The 21424-nt window shown below is 40.2% G+C and overlaps 1 protein-coding gene across 4 annotated transcripts in view; it reads left to right on the top strand.

Annotated features, from left to right (window-relative positions):
- LOC125453233 (radixin) overlaps positions 1-21424 on the top strand; it is a 65564-nt gene that overhangs the window by 32869 nt on the left and 11271 nt on the right. For all 4 annotated transcript variants that reach the window (XM_048532544.2, XM_048532545.2, XM_048532546.2 and 1 more), the window contains 7 exons: positions 1192-1466; positions 3713-3796; positions 6097-6243; positions 8339-8435; positions 11814-11977; positions 14558-14688; positions 15820-15980. In XM_048532544.2, the coding sequence (XP_048388501.1) occupies positions 1192-1466; positions 3713-3796; positions 6097-6243; positions 8339-8435; positions 11814-11977; positions 14558-14688; positions 15820-15980 (1059 nt within the window). The remainder of the gene's footprint in view (positions 1-1191; positions 1467-3712; positions 3797-6096; positions 6244-8338; positions 8436-11813; positions 11978-14557; positions 14689-15819; positions 15981-21424) is intronic.

Genomic DNA, 21424 nt, shown 5'->3' with positions numbered 1-21424 from the left:
GCTGCAAGTGAGACTTGAACATTAAAATATCTTCTCCAGTTATGGGATTGAACTGTTTATTCTTTTATCGACATCTGAACTTGCAGCTCGGATGTAGTACTGTCTAGTCATGTTTTGTTTTTCCCAAATTTCCTCTTTATTGTATTCCCTTCTTATGCCAGTGGTGGTCTTGTATGTCCCATACTAACTATCCTGTTGTAACTTGGTGAGTTTGCCAAGTTATGAGCCATTTGTGCTGCAATTCCCTGTCTATGATCTGAATTTGGACACAATCCAGTTCACAACAGAACATTCAAAGCCAACAAACCAGTTTTTCAGTGTGTAACCTTAGGTTGAATTTGAAGCCCAGTAACAGATATGGAACAATCATTGCTGAACCTATTAATATTTATAAAAACAAATCAGACAACTGAAGTTGTTAAAAGCTTAAAATTCCATTTCAACTAAATAAATATCAGTTTTCCTCTTACTTCCTCACATGTTGTAAAGGTGTGTATGACCATATGTTTGGAATACTTGTGGAATTGAAGAAATGCAAGATTTAGGTTCTCTTTTCACAAATCTTTTATGTTTATCACATGTACATGGTTTATTATTTGCCACAAGTAGAGTAATGGCATGTGATTTTGTTTTCAGAATCTCAGGCTGTTGCCATTTTTTAAACCAAGCCCACTTGGAATTCGTTGGACAGCGATGAAAAGTGGAACTCTCGCCATTGTATTTATTTTCTGTCCTTAATTGTTTTATATTGTTTAGATGGTCTGCCATACTAATCCTTCCACTTCACCATGCAACAATCAATCTTTAAAGCCTGAAAAAAATTTTCTCCCAGATTTGCATATTAAGACCCAATATATATTGCCACCTTAATGTTGTTTTTCTCCTTATTTTTTACATTTTTCTTGTGACTAGTGCAGGTTGTCATGCTTTTGAATCTTAATATTGCAGTCAACCAGTACTGTTTATATACTGGGCTGAACCTCAGACTTTATTTCTCATTGCACATGCAAAACATGGAGTATAGCTAAATATGGAACTTGAATAATTAAGTGGAATAAATATCCAAAAATTATTTAAGTGAAGTGTTCCATAAAATCCTATCAGATAAGATTGCCCTCCTGAGTATTAATTTGCTGTAAAGTGTCTCAGCTGAACCAGAGAGGAGAACTTATTTTTCAGTTTTTGTTCCAGGTTACTCAGCAGGATGTACGAAAAGAGAGTCCTCTACAATTTAAGTTTAGGGCCAAGTTCTTTCCAGAAGATGTGTCTGAGGAGTTGATTCAGGAGATAACGCAACGCTTATTCTTCTTGCAAGTGAAAGAGGGTATTCTTAATGATGAAATCTACTGTCCACCAGAAACTGCAGTCCTACTTGCTTCTTATGCTGTGCAGGCTAAATATGGCGATTTCAACAAAGAGGTTCACAAATCTGGCTATCTAGCTAGTGATCGGCTTCTTCCCCAGCGGTAAGTGGAACAGAGGTGCTTTGCCTGTATTTCACTCGTTAAGTTGCTGTGCTATGTGCAACATGAATATTTCCTAACTCTTGATTACTCTCTCTCTCTCTGAAATGCCATGTTCTAAGTATTTGTGGTTTTGGCCAAGCATGATGTTATGGGGTCACTGAATTGCAAAAATTGATGCATTAGTTTGGCTTCCTTTATCGCTCTGATATTGAAAGGGTCAAAACTGGCGGAATTTGAGATTTTAATTTTGCTCTTGCTCCCCCATATCACTTTGCCTTGGTAATTTTCAGGTCTGCCACCTCATCGGTCTAGTCGCCTTGGGAGCGAACTGATTCTGTCCAATAGATTTCTGACCTCTTTCCAAAAAATGTTTCTGCTTTACGGGGATCGATTTTAGTCTCTAGTCCATCTCGGTTAGTTTGCTTTGTAACATCCTGATAGTCACATGATGGTGATGAAGGGCTTTGACTAGTTATAATCCATCTTTAGTGCTGGTGCTTTCTTCATAGAAGTTAAATATTTAGAGGAAGTGATGATAAAGTCAATGTCAGACACTTGGAGACCAGGGCTGGGGAAACTTGTAAGGAGCCAGGAAATGGCAAAAGATTTGAACAAGTACTTTGCATCTGTCTTCATAGAAGACCATAATAGCGTTCTAAAATTGTTAAATCAAGGGCATAAAATGCAATAACTGTCGAAGGAAAAGTGTTGGGGAAACTAATTACGGTTAAAGACTGAATTCCTTGGATCTGATGAGACGCACCCTAGGATGTCAAAAGTAGCTACAGTGATAATAAATGCACTGGCAATCTTATGAAATCCTTGGCTTCTGCACAGGTCTGAGGATTTGAAAATTGCCACTGTAATTCCTTTCCCTTTTTTTTTAAAAGGAGACAAAAAACTAACCATAGGTTGGTTAGTTTAACATCTCTTGTTGGGCAAAGGTTAGTCTATATATAACATATTACATCCTTTATAATAATTAAACTAAACTGAGTCAGTATGGCTTCCCGAAAGGACAGATCATGCCTGACTAGTTTTATTAAATGGAGAATGTAACAAGCAAGGAAGCAATGTATGCAAAATTTGAAGAATATTTAGGTATGCTCTGTAAGGTACATATAAGAATCTGATTCACCAGCTGTCAGGTGCCACCTTCGTTCTATTTTCCCCAGACCATGACTCTATCAACAAGCATCTGGCCATTGTGTTCATGACTGTCACCAACCTCGTGTCGTCATCATCTGGGGACCCTGCCCTGTTCGCGCGCACCCCCCCCAAGATTCCCAGCATGAGAGACTGGTTCTCCCTTACCAGTGGGTGCACTTTTTTTGTCTATTCATGCCCCACTTGTTACTTCCAACCTTGACTCCCTCTTTCTTTCCTTGTCTAGTTACTCACGAAATACATCTCCAATTCTTCTGACACTTTGGCTTTAAAATTGAGTTTGCGGACTCCAGCCGCTGCCCCTGTAATCCCTCTTGCACATCCATCCCTGAAGGGTCTAGGCATGAAACATCGACTCTCCCACTTCCCTGCTGCCTGACCTGTGTTCAACCAGCTCCAAACTGTGTATTGACTCCCATCAAGATGGTGTCAGAGCTCTCCACTTTCTTTTTCTGGACACAGTGCTGGAACCACCTCTGTCCACCACTGTCCCTTTTTTGCCTGGCTGAGCTCATCCTCACTTGGAACAGCTTCACCTTCTCTCTGTTCTTGCCCCCTCAGATCAAACACCGGCCCTGGGTATCTGCAGTTTGTTCCAGTCCTGTACAGATGTACCCACGACTCTCTTTTTCTTTCTTTCTTTTCTCTATCCAAACCCCCACCTCACTCTGGTATATTTTTACAAATTTTGCTTCCAGTTTCCATTGCTGGGAATAGGCTAGCCACCAGCATCCCCGACAAATCCACAAGCTCCCATGGTTACCTGGATTATACGTCCACAGTGTTTCCTGTCAGGACTCTACTCAGTTCTCAGTTTGTGTCCATTGTCTTTTTTTTAAATGCCACCTACTGTAAGACAGCCTCATGTCCATCTTTTTGCTCAACTGAGGATTCTCTCCTAATGTGGTTGACAGAGAGCCTCAAGCCTCTTTATCCCAGGCCAGAGATTACTGTGCTTATACCTGTTAAACAGGTGTTTGAAAATGCTTAACCTTTAAGCTGGCTTTAAGACAAATTTAACATGCCTCATCACTAGCTTCAAAGGTTGTCAGCCTTCTAATTATGTACTTTGTATTTAGTGTCTTGGAGCAGCATAAGTTGACGAAAGAGCAGTGGGAAGAAAGAATACAGACTTGGCATGAAGAACACAGAGGAATGCTGAGGTAACATTCCAAAAAACTCATGCTTTTGTGTTCATTGTGAAGTGTCTGAATTAGTGTGCTCTGTTGTGGGCTTCTCATTGGATATAGTTTTACACTTGTTGGAGGGTGATAAGGTTTTAAAAATGAAGAAACAAAGATGTGTTTCATGTGTATATATCTGATGTTAACTGGAATATAGAAAATAGCCATTGAGTCATATTTTGAAGACTTTGCATGATCCTTGTCCCTTTCTCACCGTCATACATATTTGAGACTTTCTCTGTGGTGACATTGATCTGAAACACATTAACGAATACTTCAAAAACCAAAGATCATTGAAGATGGTGAATAAAATGCATCTGCCTGTGTATTTTGGAGAGAAGACAGCCACTGATGCAATTGCATTTGTTACAAGAAGCACTGACAGTTTAGGAGTTTTAATATTGTCTTTGTGCAATCAGGCTAGTCAGGAATTCAGTGGAAACTTAATTAGTTTCACCTGTTGCATAACATTGTTCACTTCAACAGATGCATACTTGAGCAATGATACTGGAATTCAGATAATGGCCAACAGTGAATAAATGTGTTGACGCTGGCAGTGCAGGGATTTTTGTCTCAAATGAGCAGGGGGGAAAAAAAACATTGTCCCCTCTGGCCAACCAGCATTTATTGCCTGTCCCTGGTTGCCTTTGAAAGAGGTGTGAGCTTCCCATTATTGAACAGCTGCAGTCTGTGAATTGTAAGTTGACCAACAATGCTGTTAGGGAGGGAATTCCAAGAGCTTGACTAATGGGAGAAGAGTTTGAGGCTAAACCAGAACATCATCTCTTCAGTGGGGTGGAGGGAGAACACAAAACAAAATGTTTCATAATGCTCAAGGCGACATTAGAATTTGTGTGTTGTCAGTTCTTGATCTCACATCGTTCTAAATAACTAGTGGAAGAAGAGGAAAATTGAAGTTGTACAGCTAACTCATAGCAAGCATGGATGCTTTAAATTTTTTTGTTTTCATTTAACAGTATAAAACCAGTATTTTTCAAATCTGAATGCATGAAGTTGATGAAATGAGCAGATCCTAAAATCTAGCTATTAGGTTTTCTGTATTTGAAGTTTAAAACAGCAAAATGTAGCCATGTGGGATTTATTCATTTCCAGAATGCTTGTCCCACTTGTAAGGTAAAACAACTAAAAAGTGTACTTTTGTAACATTGCAAGAGGTCAGCTTTAGCAGTAATCATCAGTTTTATTTATTGCTGCCTTGGCTATGGTGCTAAATACTAATCCTTAATTGTTTGTATATTAGTCCATAGCATTTAATTTGAGCATCTGGTTATGTAAATAAGGCAATGGCTTAGGCTGTCGTAATGTTTCCTGCAAGATCATCTGTATTGTTAAACGGTTTGATTTTCCAGGATATATACGCATAGATCTATAGACTAATGATTACAATCCCCAAGCCGAAAAAAGAATCAGCAGGATACTATATAGCTGAGAATGCGGGAAGTTGGGGGGTGTGGGTTGCTGTTAAAGAACTTGCACTGTTTGGTTGTCAAGGACATTGGCAATTTCAAGTCTGGGTACTGAGACCAGAACGTATACCCAATGAGTTTGGTTACATGAAGATAAAATGTAATAATTCCTTTCAATAGTCAAAAGGATGAAATGACTATCACATTGCTAGAAAGGGTAGGAAGATACCAAAACCTAACTCTGGAATGCTTTGTCTAAGACAACCACAGTATCATACATATTTCAAGTGATTTTATGTAGTTTTTGTACATGAACTTATTACACTTGTGATCAACTAATATAAGGAAGCTATATAACATGAAATATTTATGGCATATGCAGAAGCTTCTCCTATACAGTACAACATTCTTCAACTAATATCCATACATCTATGGCTTCAGCATTTTGAGGAGCTTGTATTGGGACACTTAGGTAACTTTTTAAACCCTTAAACATTTGCTACACAAACTATCTGTTCACTTAATACATCCAGCAGAAAAAATATAACATGAAAGCAGTACTAGAAAAGCATCTGTGGAGAGACATGCAACTTGTTACTGACCTTGATCAACTAGACTTAAGTTATTCTCTACAGTTGTTGCCTGAAATGCTGACTTGGAAACAAAAAAATGCAGGAAACAATAGATTTCAAGCATTCGGTGTCTTTGCTTCTGCATATGTGCACCAAATGTTGCAACTTAGTCAGCGAGGCTGTAGAGCAATTGATAAAACTTTGGAATAATCTCCTGTTTCACTATCTCTCAACAGCCAGGTGTACCATAAAATATTTACTTGATTTTGTTTGTTTATAGGGAAGATTCAATGATGGAATACCTGAAGATTGCTCAAGATCTTGAAATGTATGGTGTCAATTACTTTGAAATAAAGAACAAAAAGGGAACAGAGTTATGGCTGGGTGTTGATGCTCTTGGACTTAATATCTATGAACATGATGATAAGTAAGGAATCTACATTTTTAAAACTAAATGTGTTTTTTTGTAATTTAAAGCAAGCCTTTAATGTGACTAGAAAACATATTGCAATGTTTAGTGATGGGTTGCTATCTCAAAAAGCACAAAGAAGGGCCAAAGCCACATAATTATGGAAGTTCCAAGTCTGGTGAAATAGTTGTAAATTTGCAAAGAAGTTTAAGGAGTGATACGGATCTGCTTTAGTCCAGCTCCAGTTCTTAGATGGTGGTCTACCAGGTTGTGATCACTTTTTTCCAAATGCATCTGAAAGGTCAGCAATTAGCTATTTTCTTCCACAGATGCTGTCTGAATATTTCCGTCTCTTTGCTTTCAAATTTCCAGCATCTCAGTATTTTGGTTTTTCAATTGCCATCATCCGTCAACACCTGATTCTACTGTTCCGTTGCCTTTTTCTCATCCTTGACCTCCCAGCAATACTACTGTGGTGACCCCCCTATGATTTAGCGTCTGAAATTATCTTTAATTTGTTCAACAAATGGAGTTAAAGCGCCTTCAGCACTGACACATTTTCTGACCTCTTTTAGTTATCACTGGAGCTTCTCAAGCAGTGACCTTTAATCCCAAACCTGTTGTCTTCTACATGCTGCTCCTGGGCAACAAAACTTAGAGCACAAAATCAACTTTCACGTGTACACTGGCTTTAAAAAGTGATTTTTTTTTTTGTTTTAAACCACCAAAAGCAGTTAAGGTTGGACAACAAATGTCCAAATGCTTCTTTTGGAAAAAGAGCTCTTCTCATGACAATCATCAAAGAATTAATTTTTTTTCCTTGATGATCAAAGCCTTTGTCCCCTGTTAGAAACACTAATTGTACCACTGACACCTACCCTTTCTCCCCCTCCATGTTTTGAACTTCACCTATCTGTCTGTACCCTGGTTGATCCATTTGCTGCTGATTATTTCAGAATTGACTTCTGGTAAACTCTGCAACCCCTGATCTTTCCAGGATACAATGGCTGTGGCTCATGCACCTGTATCTCCATGTAATTTAAAAAAAGACTTGCATTTGGGTCTTTTCATAATTACACCCTATTTGTTAAATGAATCATCATCCTTGCCCACCTGAAGCTCGGAATGACCTCTTGTGCATCTCCTTCTTTCAGTTCCCTCTATCTTCACCTGCCTGCCCTCTTCCTTATCTTGAATTGTCTGAATAAATGCTTCCGTTTATCTATTCTGTTACACTGTCTTTTTGCTGTTCAAAATTCAGTTTTAATTCTTCTGCGTACTTTTTTAGCTTAATGTCTGTCCTGTTTTGAAGTGCTTTGGGGTGCAAAAAGACAACGTAAATACAGATGGTTGACAAGGCAGTCAGGCTATGAAACTGTCTTAACTAAATGTCAACAGGAAGGGGAAGTCTGAAACATTCCTTTTTTTTCCTCCTTTTTTAAAAACCTTTATCGCCTTCTTTTGAATTTGGGTCAAATTAGGAACAACAGTAATTCCTCCTCTTACCTGCTTAAATTTTAATCATTTTGAGGAGCTACAAGTCGTGAGGCAAACAGTTATTGTAAAGCAGCTTGCAGTGCAAAAATATTCTTGAAGTGCAAGGTAGTGGAATAACTGGGCATGCCGCATGCCCTGTTGCACAGAATTGAGCCATTGTATCAGTCAGGTGTATTGCAGCTAGAGTTCATAAGGTGGAAATGTCAAATTAGTCGTAGACTTTTCTGTTCCCCCAGCTTCAGGTTTTCAGATGACTCGTGCTCAGTTGCCAAACCCAAAACCAATCAGTTGTAACATGTTAAAGATCTTAAGAGCTGCAAAGCAAATAAAATCAAAGCAGAGATTGTTTGTCTGCACAATAACAATTGCTCTGGATGGCATAAAGTAGAAAATCATTTTGGGAATGATGTTTACTGAAGGCTTCTAGTGCTCTTCAAGACTTATACTTGGAAAATTTGAGTTTGAAAAGAGAATAAAAGATCCGTATATGAACTGTGTTCATACATTACTATCAAAGTTATTTCTTTCGAGTATACAGAAAGCATGATCTTTGTTTTCATTGGTAGAGAATAAATTTAAAATCCTCTTGTTAATGCAGTTTCTAATTGCTCAACAGATTAACACCAAAAATTGGGTTCCCTTGGAGTGAAATAAGAAATATCTCTTTTAATGACAAAAAGTTTGTCATTAAACCAATTGATAAGAAAGCTCCAGTAAGTATTAATTTCTTTAATTTTTCTGCCTGAACTAAAATAAGCAGTTGAAAACTTGTTGAAAAAAATCTCATTTAATCATTCAGTCAATATGTTCAGCAATGTCTAGTAGCAGTACTACTGCCTCTGAACAGGTGCCTTTTTTTTTTCCTGGGAATAGAACATATCTTGTATCAAGGGGGTACAAGACATGCTCTATAATTTCTTGTGTATCTTCTCTTTTCGATCAGTCAGTTATTTTCTTTCAATGGGCAGTTTAAATGTTGAACAATTAAACCTATCCAACACCACCCTACTGGCATTGAATTCTGGTTATATCAAATCCGGTCTCTATCTTATGGTAGACGTGAATACTTAAATGGTTGAAAGAGAATGGGGAAGAAAAAGTAAAATCTATTGCATTTCTAATCACCTTCCAGTTCTGAAAAGTGGTTGACCAGAAACTAAACTGTTTCCCACTGCAGAGTCTGAGTTGCAGTAGGTCCATATTTTGTAGGGTCATGGGTTAAGTGGTGATAGTGAAGTGTCATGTGACAATGAAATTAGAAATCATGCCCAAGAGTATGAGATGGGATAATCTGTACAAAGGAGAGATGTACTTGGAGTGGAGAATTATAAATAGTGTAAATAGCCAGAATCAAGGGTCACTGCCTAAGGGTGCGAGGGTACATTTTAGGACTGACATGGAGAAATTTCTTCAGTGTGGTGAGCCTGTGGAATTCTTTACTTCTGAAAGCAGTTGCAGCCAACATGCTTTACAATTTCAAGTTGTATGCAGCACTTGGGGCTGAAAGGATATTTGTGGGGAGAAGTGGGAAAAAGTAATGACCCACAGTAAAGTGGCTAACTATCTTCTAAAGAAGGGCAATAAATGCTGGCCTAGCCTTATCCCATGAACAAATTTTAAGAGAAACTTAACACAATCTGCTCAAACTAATTAAAGCAAAATTGTCTCAGCAGCTGCAATAATGTAATTGAAGATTTTCGCATGTGCATATGGCTCATTGTTTATGAACACATTTGGATGTTTTATAGAGGAAAAACTGATTTGTAAATTACTCCTGTGGGATGTAGGCATCGCTAGCAAGTTCATTGATGCTTATCCAGTAAAAGCAAAGGAATGACAATTCCCAAGTCAGGATGGTGATTGAGGGGAAATGCAGTCAGTGGTCCTTTTGTAGGTGATAAAGGTCACAGTATATGGTACATCTAATTGTTTTTGTGCAGCTGCTATTAATCTGCATATAACTTCTGATCTGTTATGCTCTTGTGCAGCTTGCAAGGAATGCTTCTTGTGAAGAGTAACTTTCCTGCAAGTTGAGTTTTAACATATTGTGGATAATCTAATCATAATTTAGATCCTTTTTATACTTCAAGGAAAATACTTGCACAAATGAGATCCAATGAGTTCATGTGAAAGCTGTTATGTTTGAAGGACAAGCAAGAGATGATCAATATTTTATTGTGTCCGTTTTACCCTAATCTTGACTATTCTAAGCAATGTTATTCTCCTGTTGTAGCACGGAGACTGTCCTTGCAAATTTTTTTACAAAGTCTGGTACTGTAATTATGATACTATCTCTTTTTTCTTTGTCTTTTTAAATCATACCTGGAATGGTTGAACTGAAACAGTCGATCATTCATTTCTCCTCCAATGGTGTCTCTTTCTCCTCCTCTTCTCCCCCAATCCCTGCATAGTCTCCATGGGACATGCCTCCAGTTATAGCGCATCTCCAGCAATTGCTTTTCCTTCCAACTATCATCTCTGAACTTAGTTAGCATCTATGTTGCTTTTATTGGCTTGTTCTACTTGCTGTAGATTATCTCAATGGGCATTTGTGTATATGGATGCTTAATCTATCTGTCCACTGCAGTAATGTGTCTCTGCTTATGACAGCTGTAGAGCCATAATCAGCAATAGATAATTGAAGTGTTCAGGTCAGACAACATCTAATGGGGAGTGAAACAAGTTTAATATTTCAGGTCAAAAATCTGCTGTTATAACCGTAGAAAATCAAATAACAGTATAAGCAGAGGCAGTTAAGAGGAGTTTGGTATAGTGTCAGTGGAACGAGCAAAAGGGAAGCTCCATAATTAGTCATACAGCATGAAAATAGACCTTTTTTGACCATGGTCCCAAACCAAGCTAGTCTTGCCTGTCTGTGCTTGGCCCATATCTCTCCAAATACTTTTTTTATTCATGTTCTTATCCAAATGTCTTTTAATGTTGTAACAATAAAATCGTAGTATCCCTACAGTGCGGAAGCAGGCCATTCAGCCCAGTGAGACCACACTAATCGTCCAAAGAACGTCCTACCCAGATCCACCCCGTACACTATCCCTGTAACCCTGCAATTCTCGTGGCCAATTCACCTAACCTGCATATATTTGGACTGTGGGAAGGGAACCAGAGCTTGGAGGAAAGCCACGCAGACACAGGGAGAACATGCAAACTTCACAGCTGCTCGAGGCTGGAATCGAAGCCAGATCCATGGTGCTGCAAGGCAGCAGTGCTAACCATTGATTCACCATTGTTACCCCATATCGTGTATGGTGTTATCTCACAAGGAGCTGTATTCACATCCTCCACTTCTGTCTGTTCATTCCATATACAAAACACTTCTTTTAAAGTTGCCCCTCAGTCCTTTTTTCTTTAAAATCTTTCTCCTTTTAATATTATGCCCCTTGTCTTGTAATTTCCACCCTAGGGAAAAGACACCTGCCATTCATCTTATCTACACCCCTCATGGTTTTATAAACCTCTGTAAAGTCACCTGTCAACCTCCTGTGGGGGTGGGGTGGTGAAAGAGAGAAAGTCCCAGCCTAGCTCTCCTGTCCTTAGCTTGAACCCTATATTCCTGGCAATATCCTGGTAAATCTTTGCTGAACCCTCTCCAGCTTAATATCTTTCCTATAACAGTTGGAAGATTGGAGAGGTTACATGATGATTGGGTAATATTGCAAAGGTGAAGATGACTCATTACCATCAAAGAAAAAGTTCTTGAATATAGAAGCATTGTAAATAGTGTCAGCAAAATTGAAGCAGTTGCTATCTGTGGCCAATTAGGACATTGGCTAAGGTTGGAAATTGTTCAACATCTTGTGTAGAATGTGGTAAGATAACTAATCAAAAGCTGAATCCTTTTCTTGGACAGTATATTAATTTGTCGTCATCCCACCCCAATCCAGCTCTGCATCATTATTTACATTCATTCCAGTATTCCATTGCACACTTATAGTATTTAAAAGTTAATTATTTTAGCTAATTTCCAAACTCCAATTTTGCAGAAGTTTGTAGGAGTAAAGCTGACTTGCGTGTAGCAAGTATGACTACTTAGCTGCATGTTATTGACTAGTCCAAATTCTTTTCTAATGCAGGATTTTGTATTTTATGCCCCACGCCTGCGAATCAATAAAAGAATTCTAGCACTCTGTATGGGAAATCATGAACTCTATATGCGAAGAAGAAAACCTGACACTATTGAAGTACAGCAAATGAAGGCACAGGCCCGAGAAGAAAAACATCAGAAACAATTGGAAAGGTAAATAAAAACCTGGTTCGGTTCACCACTGCTGTTTTTCACATGTGCGGATCTGCTGTATCTCTTGGGAGTACTGATGTGGACCGCGACACTTGGCTAATGTTCCTTGTCTCTAATCTGATCTTTCCTTTTAATTAGCATTTGCAACCTTTGCATGAATTCAAACTGAGTGGTTTGGCTTCTAACAACCAGCATCAAAAATAAAATTTTAAATTTTGAGGGCTGGAGAAATAAATTGTTCATGGCACTCCTTTTTGGTGAAAGGTTCTGAATGTGAGCAAGCAGATATTGAGCAGGATGTGACTGGAATTTTATTGTTCCTTCTTTGGACTTTGTAGGCTAGACTTCAAAAGACAACACTTTTTTTTTAATTGCCTGTGCAATCGCTCTTGGTTGGAATGGGTTGCTTAGTCATTTCAGGCAGTTAACAATAGAATCTGGAGTCGCAATTATACCAGACCTGGTAAGGGCAAAGGATTCCCTTCCCTGAAGGAATTAGATGGGTATCTGGAACAATCCAGCAGTTTATTGGTCATTATTAATGACACCCCCCCCCCCCCCCCCCCAAATTTTCATCAAGATTTATTAGTAAAGTGAATCTACATCCACCCAGCTGCCATGGTGTGATCTGAACTCTTCTCTTGACTGCTGCTATGCTACTGGAAATAAAAATCAAAAAGCATAGCTACAGAGCTTTGGAGGAAGGGTCGATGGACCTGAAACGTTAACTGTTTTCTCCTCCACAGATGCTGCCAGACCTGCTGAGCTTTTCCAGCATCTTTCTTTTTGTACAAGAAGCTTTTTCAGCTTTTAGCCTTTAAAAGGAGGAAGAGAATTTTAGAAGCCAGGTGGTCACCCAGATTGAAATAATTGAGATTGAGGCCTATAATTTATGGGTGAAGATTTGGCAAATAGGCTGTCCAGGGATTTGGACATAAAATGATTACAATGCACAAATGTTTTTTTGGTACATGGCAGTGTTAATCTTTGCTAATTCTTTTTCGCATCTCACAAATACTCCTTTCTCACTACTTTCACTTACTGTGCACTTCAGAGCTTCTCTTCATAGTTAATCCCCAATATAGTTGCTTCTGAGAAACCCCTTCACGTCCCTCTGATTAGAATATATGCCCATTATCTCTACTGCTTATCTCATGCCACTTGAGGATTTACTAAAACTTCAATAAATTAGCTTTCAGTTCCATGAGCTTTAGCAAGTAGCTAACAGTCCTTTTCCAAGCCAACAGACTTGTACTTTTCTGGTGATTATTTTTTTTCCCCCCCTCTAAGTTCCCTATAAATTACTTGATTCCATCTTCTTCAGAAAATTGAATCTAATTCTTTAGGAATGGCACTCCCTTTAAGGTTTTTAGCTCAACTTTAGCCTCACCATCTGTAATTGGGAAATTAAATGGTCTGCAAATCCTTGGTATTTCTACTTTTGACATGGGGAAAAATATCCTGTATTAAAATCTGTTGTACCAGAACTTGTTCTTTTGGTTAAGCTGTTTGCCTGATGGATGCCAGTATGATTGCACAAGCAATGTAGAGTATTGACTGGTAACATAACCACTAAAAGGTGGATAAATCTCTTCAGTTAGAAGCTTATTGTTGCCCTGTTGCAATTAATGATTTAAATGGGTCTTCAGTATTGCTGTGATTGCTGTTTTTTGGGATCTTGGCTGCCAAATCTGCTTAAATAAGCCACTGCATTGCAGTTCAAAGTAACAATGGCTGGCATGATGATTTATGGTATAGTTAAGATGTTATTGAGAAAGGAAGAAGCTCCCCTCTTTCTCCTGCCAGATTATCACTTTACTGAACATCTGGCTATGATAATATTGAAATATTTTGAGTAAACAGCATTTGCTGTCTTACTAACATTCAGATGTAGCCTTCATATACAAGATGCTTTGATTCCAGTGGATTGAGTTCTCATGAAGGCTACGTATCTGAAATGTCAGAGCCTGGATTTATCTACCAGTGCTGACAGGTGGTATGTTTGTTTATAACCACTTGAAATTTTTTTTCTTTTCTGTTAATCTGAATGTTTTGTCCACTGTGAAACAGATCTCAAGTATCCGTAGGAGGTACTCAGTTTATAAATGTTTGACTTGTGTATCAGATTCCACATTCTCATAAATCTTACAATCTGACGTGAATATTTAGTATTATACTTATAGCTGTTCTGATGTTTGTCTAAATCGACTTGCCAACTCATTCTGGAATGAAATCTTTTAATCTGGGGACTGCCTGTACTTAATCTGTTTTGTTTGTATTTGCAAAGTAACATTTTCATCTCTCCCTTGCGGTTCCTATTCTAACCATGTTTTGGCTAATATTTTCTCAGGCTACATAATGGCTCATCTCAACACTTTAAGATCATTCCTACTTGTTCCATGCACTTTCTCCAATATAAAAACAAAAACATTTTTTTGAAAACTGGACTTTAACCTAACCCCACCCCACCCCACTCCTCCCATGATAATGTGCATATCCTGAATTGACCTAGTGCACCTGATCTAGCACTTTAATCACTTCTACATGAACTTAAAGATCCTGTATATTTTGTCTTTCAAGGGCACAGCTTGAAAATGAAAAGAAGAAGCGAGCGATGGCAGAAAAGGAAAAAGAGAGGATAGAACAAGAGAAGGAGGAGCTAATGGAACGACTTAAACAAATTGAAGAACAAACTGCCAAGGCTCAGAAAGGTAATGGTTTAAATCTGCAGTCCATTCAGTTTTTAATGGTTTAAATCATCACTTGTGCAATGTGGTAAAGACTGCAGATTTATGTAGTTTATTCCATCTTCTGTAGAACTAGAGATTAGCACACAGCATTCAGACTCTCTTTAATTTTAAAGATGGCAAATCATCACTTTTTAATTACTGCTTTTGTCAGTGCTGTTCTGATTCACGTTTTTAGGAAAAAACTTAATTCAACCTTTTGTGGTTTTAGCAATATTAAGATTCTGCCTTGCATATTATGCATCTCTTTGGAAATGTTTAAGCCAAATGATGGGTTGCTGCAAATTCAATCCACTTAAATTTGTACAGAGTCAGGTGCAGAAAACAGGTCCTTTGTTGCACTAAACTGACTTTCTAGAGTAAGATAGCGGTTAGTTCCTTCAACACGAATGACATTTGAATACAAAATACTGAGCCCAATGCACAGCCTTGCCTAAATATGAGAGACTGTGGTACTCTACTTGCCATTCTCTTTGGAGATATGAACTTTCAATGGTGAAAATTGTAGCTGTGTTGTCCTGATCATCACTGGATTGATCTTGGTCAAATTTGGAATGCAGTTCTTTTTGAAGAAAGCCAACATGATGCTGATTTGCATATAGATGTCAGCAGATTGAGATTGTAACCTTACTGTATTGAGATATATTGAATTGATTGGTGTTTGTACAGAAACATATTTTACATTTTGCATGAAGACAAGATTGCTCAAATAACTGTCAGTTATCTAGTTGTGCCTGTGATCTCTGCAGTAAATGGTTTTGTTCCTGTGCTTGAACTATTTGACTCAATGTCCATGCACTTTCTGGGGAAGATAATAGAGAGGACTGGTATTTAACAAAACAAACAATTTAAAATAAAACCACTTTAGCCAGATCATCTATCCAGTTGTGTTGAAGGGACCATAGTTGCTGTCCTGCATGTTGTGATCATGCTTTTCATCTCGTCAGTTAGCAACCAGCTAGTTGATGTAATTTTTGCCTAACTTAAAAATTGTTAAGCCACTAACACATCCTTTTGTGTATTTGCTCTTGGACATTTTGATATTTCTTCTACTTACTTTAAAAGAAAGCTCTATATTTGAAATGTTTCCAACAGAGTTAGAAGATCAAACACGTAGAGCTTTAGAACTTGAGCAGGAAAGGAGAAGAGCTAAAGAAGATGCTGAGAGACTAGAAAAAGAACGTCGCATTGCAGAAGAAGCAAAAGCTGCCTTGGCCAGACAGGCTGAAGATCAGATGAAGAATCAAGAACATCTGGTAGGAAGCTCACTTGTCTTTGTTAATTCTAAACCAGCCAACTGGAAAACCGCTTCGCAGGGATTTGTCAGCACATTCTGATGGCTCTGCTGATTCTGAAAATCTGGCATCTCTGTAGAGAAAGTGAAGATTAATTGTAAAATCCATACTCTGAGCAGACTTTCTACTTGTCTTAAGTTTCCCTAAATAGAATTGTAACAGGAGTACATGCTATAAAACAGCAACTTCTGAAATTGTGACTTGGGATGTATTGTGGCTATAGTATCCTCTCCTCCTTTTGCTCCTATTCTGACCTCCCTGTAAATTATACTCCTCCTAACTAAGCTTTGGATTTCCGATGTGTTTGAAATGTTCAAACACAGTGGATAACAAGTTAGCTTCAAGGTCTGCTGTCTCAACCTTTTTTTTACAAGTTACATCACTGACTTAAATGAAGAATATGAAGGCAGACATAATAGATACTTAGTTTCATGTCATCACAAGGCAGAATACTAGCTGAGTACAACATGAAAATGTGAAACTGGGATAGGCAATGCTGTCTTTAATGCTTCCTAAATGTTGAATGATAATTCAAAACTACAGGTTTGGGTGTTCTGATAACTGAGTTGCAGGCAGTTACTTTGCAGGTATAGCATATGAAGGCTGCTTGTTCCTGAGAGGACTGAACAAAAAATAAGCATGTTATAATTCAGTTATACAATGCATTGTACCAAGACTAGATCAATGTGCAATTTTGGAGGATTGTAAATAAACTGGAAATGGTTCAGAGGAGCATTACTAGATTTTGCCTCCAGAATGAGGTGGTTTGTCTTGAGGAATGGTTCGACAGACTGGGCTTGTTTCCAGTAGAACCTGGGAGTGAGGTGTAACTTCTTTGAAGGGAAAGATTCTGAATGGTCTTGACCAGGTAGATGTTTCCACTTGAGTCCAGAACTAGGGCAATTGTGTTAAATTTAAAGAGCTACATTTTTAGTAATAAGAAATCTTGAGGGTTGAGATTCTTGGCATATACTTTCTTGGATTTTTATACACTTTTTTAACCCACCTACTCGTTAGTGTTATGAGCACTCTTTGGTAATACATGCATTAACTTAGCTCAGTGCAAGACTTTCATGAAATCATTTTAAATGGAGTGGAAAAGTGACTAGATTTATTCTTTTTAGAAAGGGCATCATTTGGGAAATTGGAATACTTGGACTAGTTTTTTGGTGTAGTCTCAATGGGCTGAAGGGTCAGATCTGTACTATGATTCTATGCACGAAGTATAGGAGAAGAATGAGGGGAGTGGCAAGAGGAAAGAAAAAAGTCAAAACATTTGTGTATCCTTTTCTTTGAAGCAAAATGTCCAAATTCTAAGTTGGGATGGAGGCATGGTATAGCCGCCTTAATGCTGTCTTCATTCCTCTGCTGTCCACATCACCCTCCCAAAATTAAAATGAACCTTCCTCCACCTTTTTTTATTGCATTCATTTTCAGAATTTTCCAGAACTGGTGCACATGCAACAAAGTGCAAGAAATGCTGGTATTAGCACTTCTTTTAGCCTTTGCTTAAAATATTGCTTTGAAAGTTTTAAGAATGGAAGAATTTTTGCAAAATCTCCCAAGTTGGCAAACGGCATGGAAAAGACAAACCGTGTCTTAAAGCCCAGCTAGAAGGAAATGGGAAGATAGAGATGCAAAGTTTTTAAAAAAAAAAGTCAGATAAGCTGATTGATAATTTTAAAAAGTCTGCAAGACTTGTGTATGTTAAAGTCTGAGACAGATTCTTGACTAGTGCAATCAAGGCTTATGGGAAGAGGTTATGAAGGTAGACATGTTGGATTAGCCATGATCCTGTTGTATAGCAGAACAGGCTCATGAGCTGAACGGCCTATTTGCTGTTCCTGTTTATGATTGTATCACTTCAGTGTAAAGCCAAGTTTTCATAAAACAAAAATTCAGACTTTTGCCCTTAAATTTCTCTGAAGTGGGGTAAAAGTCTGCTTTGGAAGACTTTGAGACACCAAAAGAGGCTGAAGAATTTTGAGCATAGTGAAAGGCCAAGAACCTGGCACGATTGAATGTAATGTGGACAGACGTGGCTATTCACTGTGGCAGGAGCAACTGAGGTGAAGTGTGTTTGTTCTCTGGTAAGAGGTTGAAAAGTGGAAATGTACAAGAGATCTAGGCAGCCTTGAGTCCCTGAAAGCTAACATGCAGATGCAGCAAGCTATTAGAAGGCTAATGGAATGGTAGCCCTTGTTGCAAGAGGATTTGAGCACAAGAGTATAACATGTTTGAATTGTACAGGAGCTCTTAGATTGTACCTGGAATACTGTGTACAGTTTTGGTTTCTTTATCTCAACAAAAATTCCCCAGAGTTGTTTCCAGGATGGTAAGACTGTCCTATGAAGTAAGTTTGAGCAAACCAGAGTTTCAGAATGAACTGTGATGTCATTTCCCTTTATTTTGTAGGTTTCAGATTGGGTAGATGCAGGTGACTAACCTCCCCTGGCGATGGAGTCTAGAACCAGAGAGCATGATTGTAAAAATATTCGGATGTTTGCTTCCAAGATGAAAATTTTCTCTTCACAGGGTTGTGAACCTTACCAGTCCTCTACCACAGAGGGCAGTGGAAGCTCAGTCCTTGAGTATGGTTAAGGTAGACATTGATAGGCCTCTCAATACTAATGATTAAAAGGGTTATGGGGATAGGTAAAAGGCATTCAAGTGCTTGATCAACCATGATCATATTGGATGGCCACCTCCCATTTCAATGATACTACATTAGCCTCTGATTCTTGAGGTTCTCAAGCCAGGAACACGTAAACATAAACTCACAGACTCCAGCCTCATTGTTCCCCAACCCCACACGGCCCGTTTCTATCTCCTTCCCAAAATCCACAAACCTGCCAGCCCTGGTCAACCCATCATCTCAGCCTGTTCCTGCCCCACCGAACTCATCTCCACCTATCTGGACTCCATTTTCTCCCCTTTGGTCCAGGAACTCCCTACCTACATCTGTGACACCACCCACACCCTCAACCTCCTCCAGGACTTCAAACACCTCACTTTCACCATGGACGTCCAGTCCCTGTACACCTGTATTCCGCATGCAGATGGCCTCAAGGCCCGCCGCTTCTTCCCATCCCACAGGCCTGACCAGTCCCCCTCCACCGACACCCTCATCCGCCTAGCCGAACTCGTCCTCACCCTCAACAACTTCTCTTTCGATTCCTCCCACTTCCTACAGACTAAGGGGATGGCCATGGGCCCCAGCTATGCCTGCCTCTTTGTAGGTTACGTGGAACAGTCCCTCTTCTGCACCTACACAGGCCCCAAACCCCACCTCTGTTACATTGATGACTGTATCGGCACTGCCTCTTGCTCCCCAGAGGAGCTCGAACAGTTCATCCACTTCACCAACACATTCCACCCCAACCTTCAGTTCACCTGGGCCATCTCCAGCACATCCCTCACCTTCCTGGACCTCTGTCTCCATCTCAGGCAACCAGCTTGTAACTGATATCCATTTCAAGCCCATCAACTCCCACAGCTACCTAGAATACACCACCTCCCACCCGCCCTTCTGCAAAAATTCCATCCCCTATTCCCAACTCCTCCGCCTCCACTGCATCTGCTCCCACAATGAGGCATTCCACTCCTCCTGCACATCAGATGTCCATGTTCTTCAAGGACCACACCCCCCCCCCCCCCGCCAACAGTGGTAGAGAACACCCTTGACCGCGTTTCCCGCAACACATCCCTCACACCCTGCCCCCGCCACAACCGCCCATAGAGGATCCCCCTCATTCTCACACACCATCCCACCAACCTCCAGATACAACGCATCATCCTCCGACACTTCTGCCATTTACAATCCGACCCCACCACCCAAGACATTTTTCCATCCCCACCCCTGTCTGCTTTCCGGAGAGACCACTCTCTCCGTGACTCCCTTGTTCGCTCCACACTGCCCTCCAACCCCACCACACCCGGCACCTTCCCCTGCAACCGCAGGAAATGCTACACTTGTCCCCACACCTCCTCCCTCACCCCCATCCCAGGCCCCAAGATGACATTCCACATTGGCAGATGTGCAGGTGAACCTCTGCTTAATGTGGTATACTGCATCCACTGTACCCGGTGCGGCTTTCTCTACATTGGGGAAACCAAGCGGAGGCTTGGGGACCGCTTTGCAGAACACCTCCGCTCAGTTCGCAACAAACAACTGCACCTCCCAGTCGCAAACCATTTCCACTCCCCCTCCCATTCTCTTGATGACATGTCCATCATGGGCCTCCTGCACTGCCACAATGATGCCACCCGAAGGTTGCAGGAACAGCAACTCATATTCCGCCTGGGAACCCTGCAGCCATATGGTATCAATGTGGACTTCACCAGTTTCAAAATCTCCCCTTCCCCTACTGCATCCCTCAACCAGCCCAGTTCGTCCCCTCCCCCCACTGCACCACACAACCAGCCCAGCTCTTCTCCCCCCCCCACCCACTGCATCCCAAAACCAGTCCAACCTGTCTCTGCCTCCCTAACCGGTTCTTCCTTTCACCCATCCCTTCCTCCCACCCCAAGCCGCACCCCCAGCTACCTACTAACCTCATCCCACCTCCTTGACCTGTCCGTCTTCCCTGGGCTGACCTATCCCCTCCCTACCTCCCCACCCACACCTTCTCCACCTATCTTCTTTACACTCCATCTTCGGTCCGCCTCCCCCTCTCTCCCTATTTATTCCAGTTCCCTCCCCCCATCCCCCTCTCTGATGAAGGGTCTAGGCCCGAAACGTCAGCTTTTGTGCTCCTGAGATGCTGCTTGGCCTGCTGTGTTCATCCAGCCTCACATTTTATTATCTTGGAATCTCCAGCACCTGCAGTTCCCATTATCTCGGAAACTCATCTTACCTGCTTTGGCCTACGTGTGGTTGACACAAGTGTAGCAAGTCATTAGTTGCCAGAAAATCTCAAAGGGAGGAATGAAACTAGACACCACTTCGTATCAACTAAGGCCTTGCAAAGGAATGCTAAACATAGCCCTGATTACACCTGAAATGTCTTCTAACTGGGGGCTAGTGCTAAAATTTGAGCAGTCTGCAGACTAATCAAGCAACAACCTGACAGTCAATGTCCCAGACACTGGCAGGACAGAGTTCAGCAGGTGTGATGAAAGTGGTATGCATTTGGAAGGATGTTGGTCTAGAAGTCCCCATTGACTCTGGGTCCCTGAAGTCTTTGGCAGATCAGTAATGGGAGAGGAAATAATCTGCAGATTACGAACACTTGGCTGATCAGCCATGACGACTCCATGTTGAACAGCACTTGGAGGAAAGAATGGCAAGCGTGCAGAATATACTGAGTGGGGACTTCAGTTTTTTTAAATTGAGTAATTTTGCAGTACTGTTACTGGTCGAACTGCTTGACTGAGTCTCTGACAGGGAAACAACTAGAGGCCTT

Source organism: Stegostoma tigrinum, chromosome 6 (assembly GCF_030684315.1).
Source record: "Stegostoma tigrinum isolate sSteTig4 chromosome 6, sSteTig4.hap1, whole genome shotgun sequence".
Taxonomy (NCBI): Eukaryota; Metazoa; Chordata; class Chondrichthyes; order Orectolobiformes; family Stegostomatidae; genus Stegostoma; species Stegostoma tigrinum.
The sequence above is the reverse complement of the archived record's forward strand: the minus strand, read 5'-3'. Positions and strand labels throughout refer to the sequence as shown.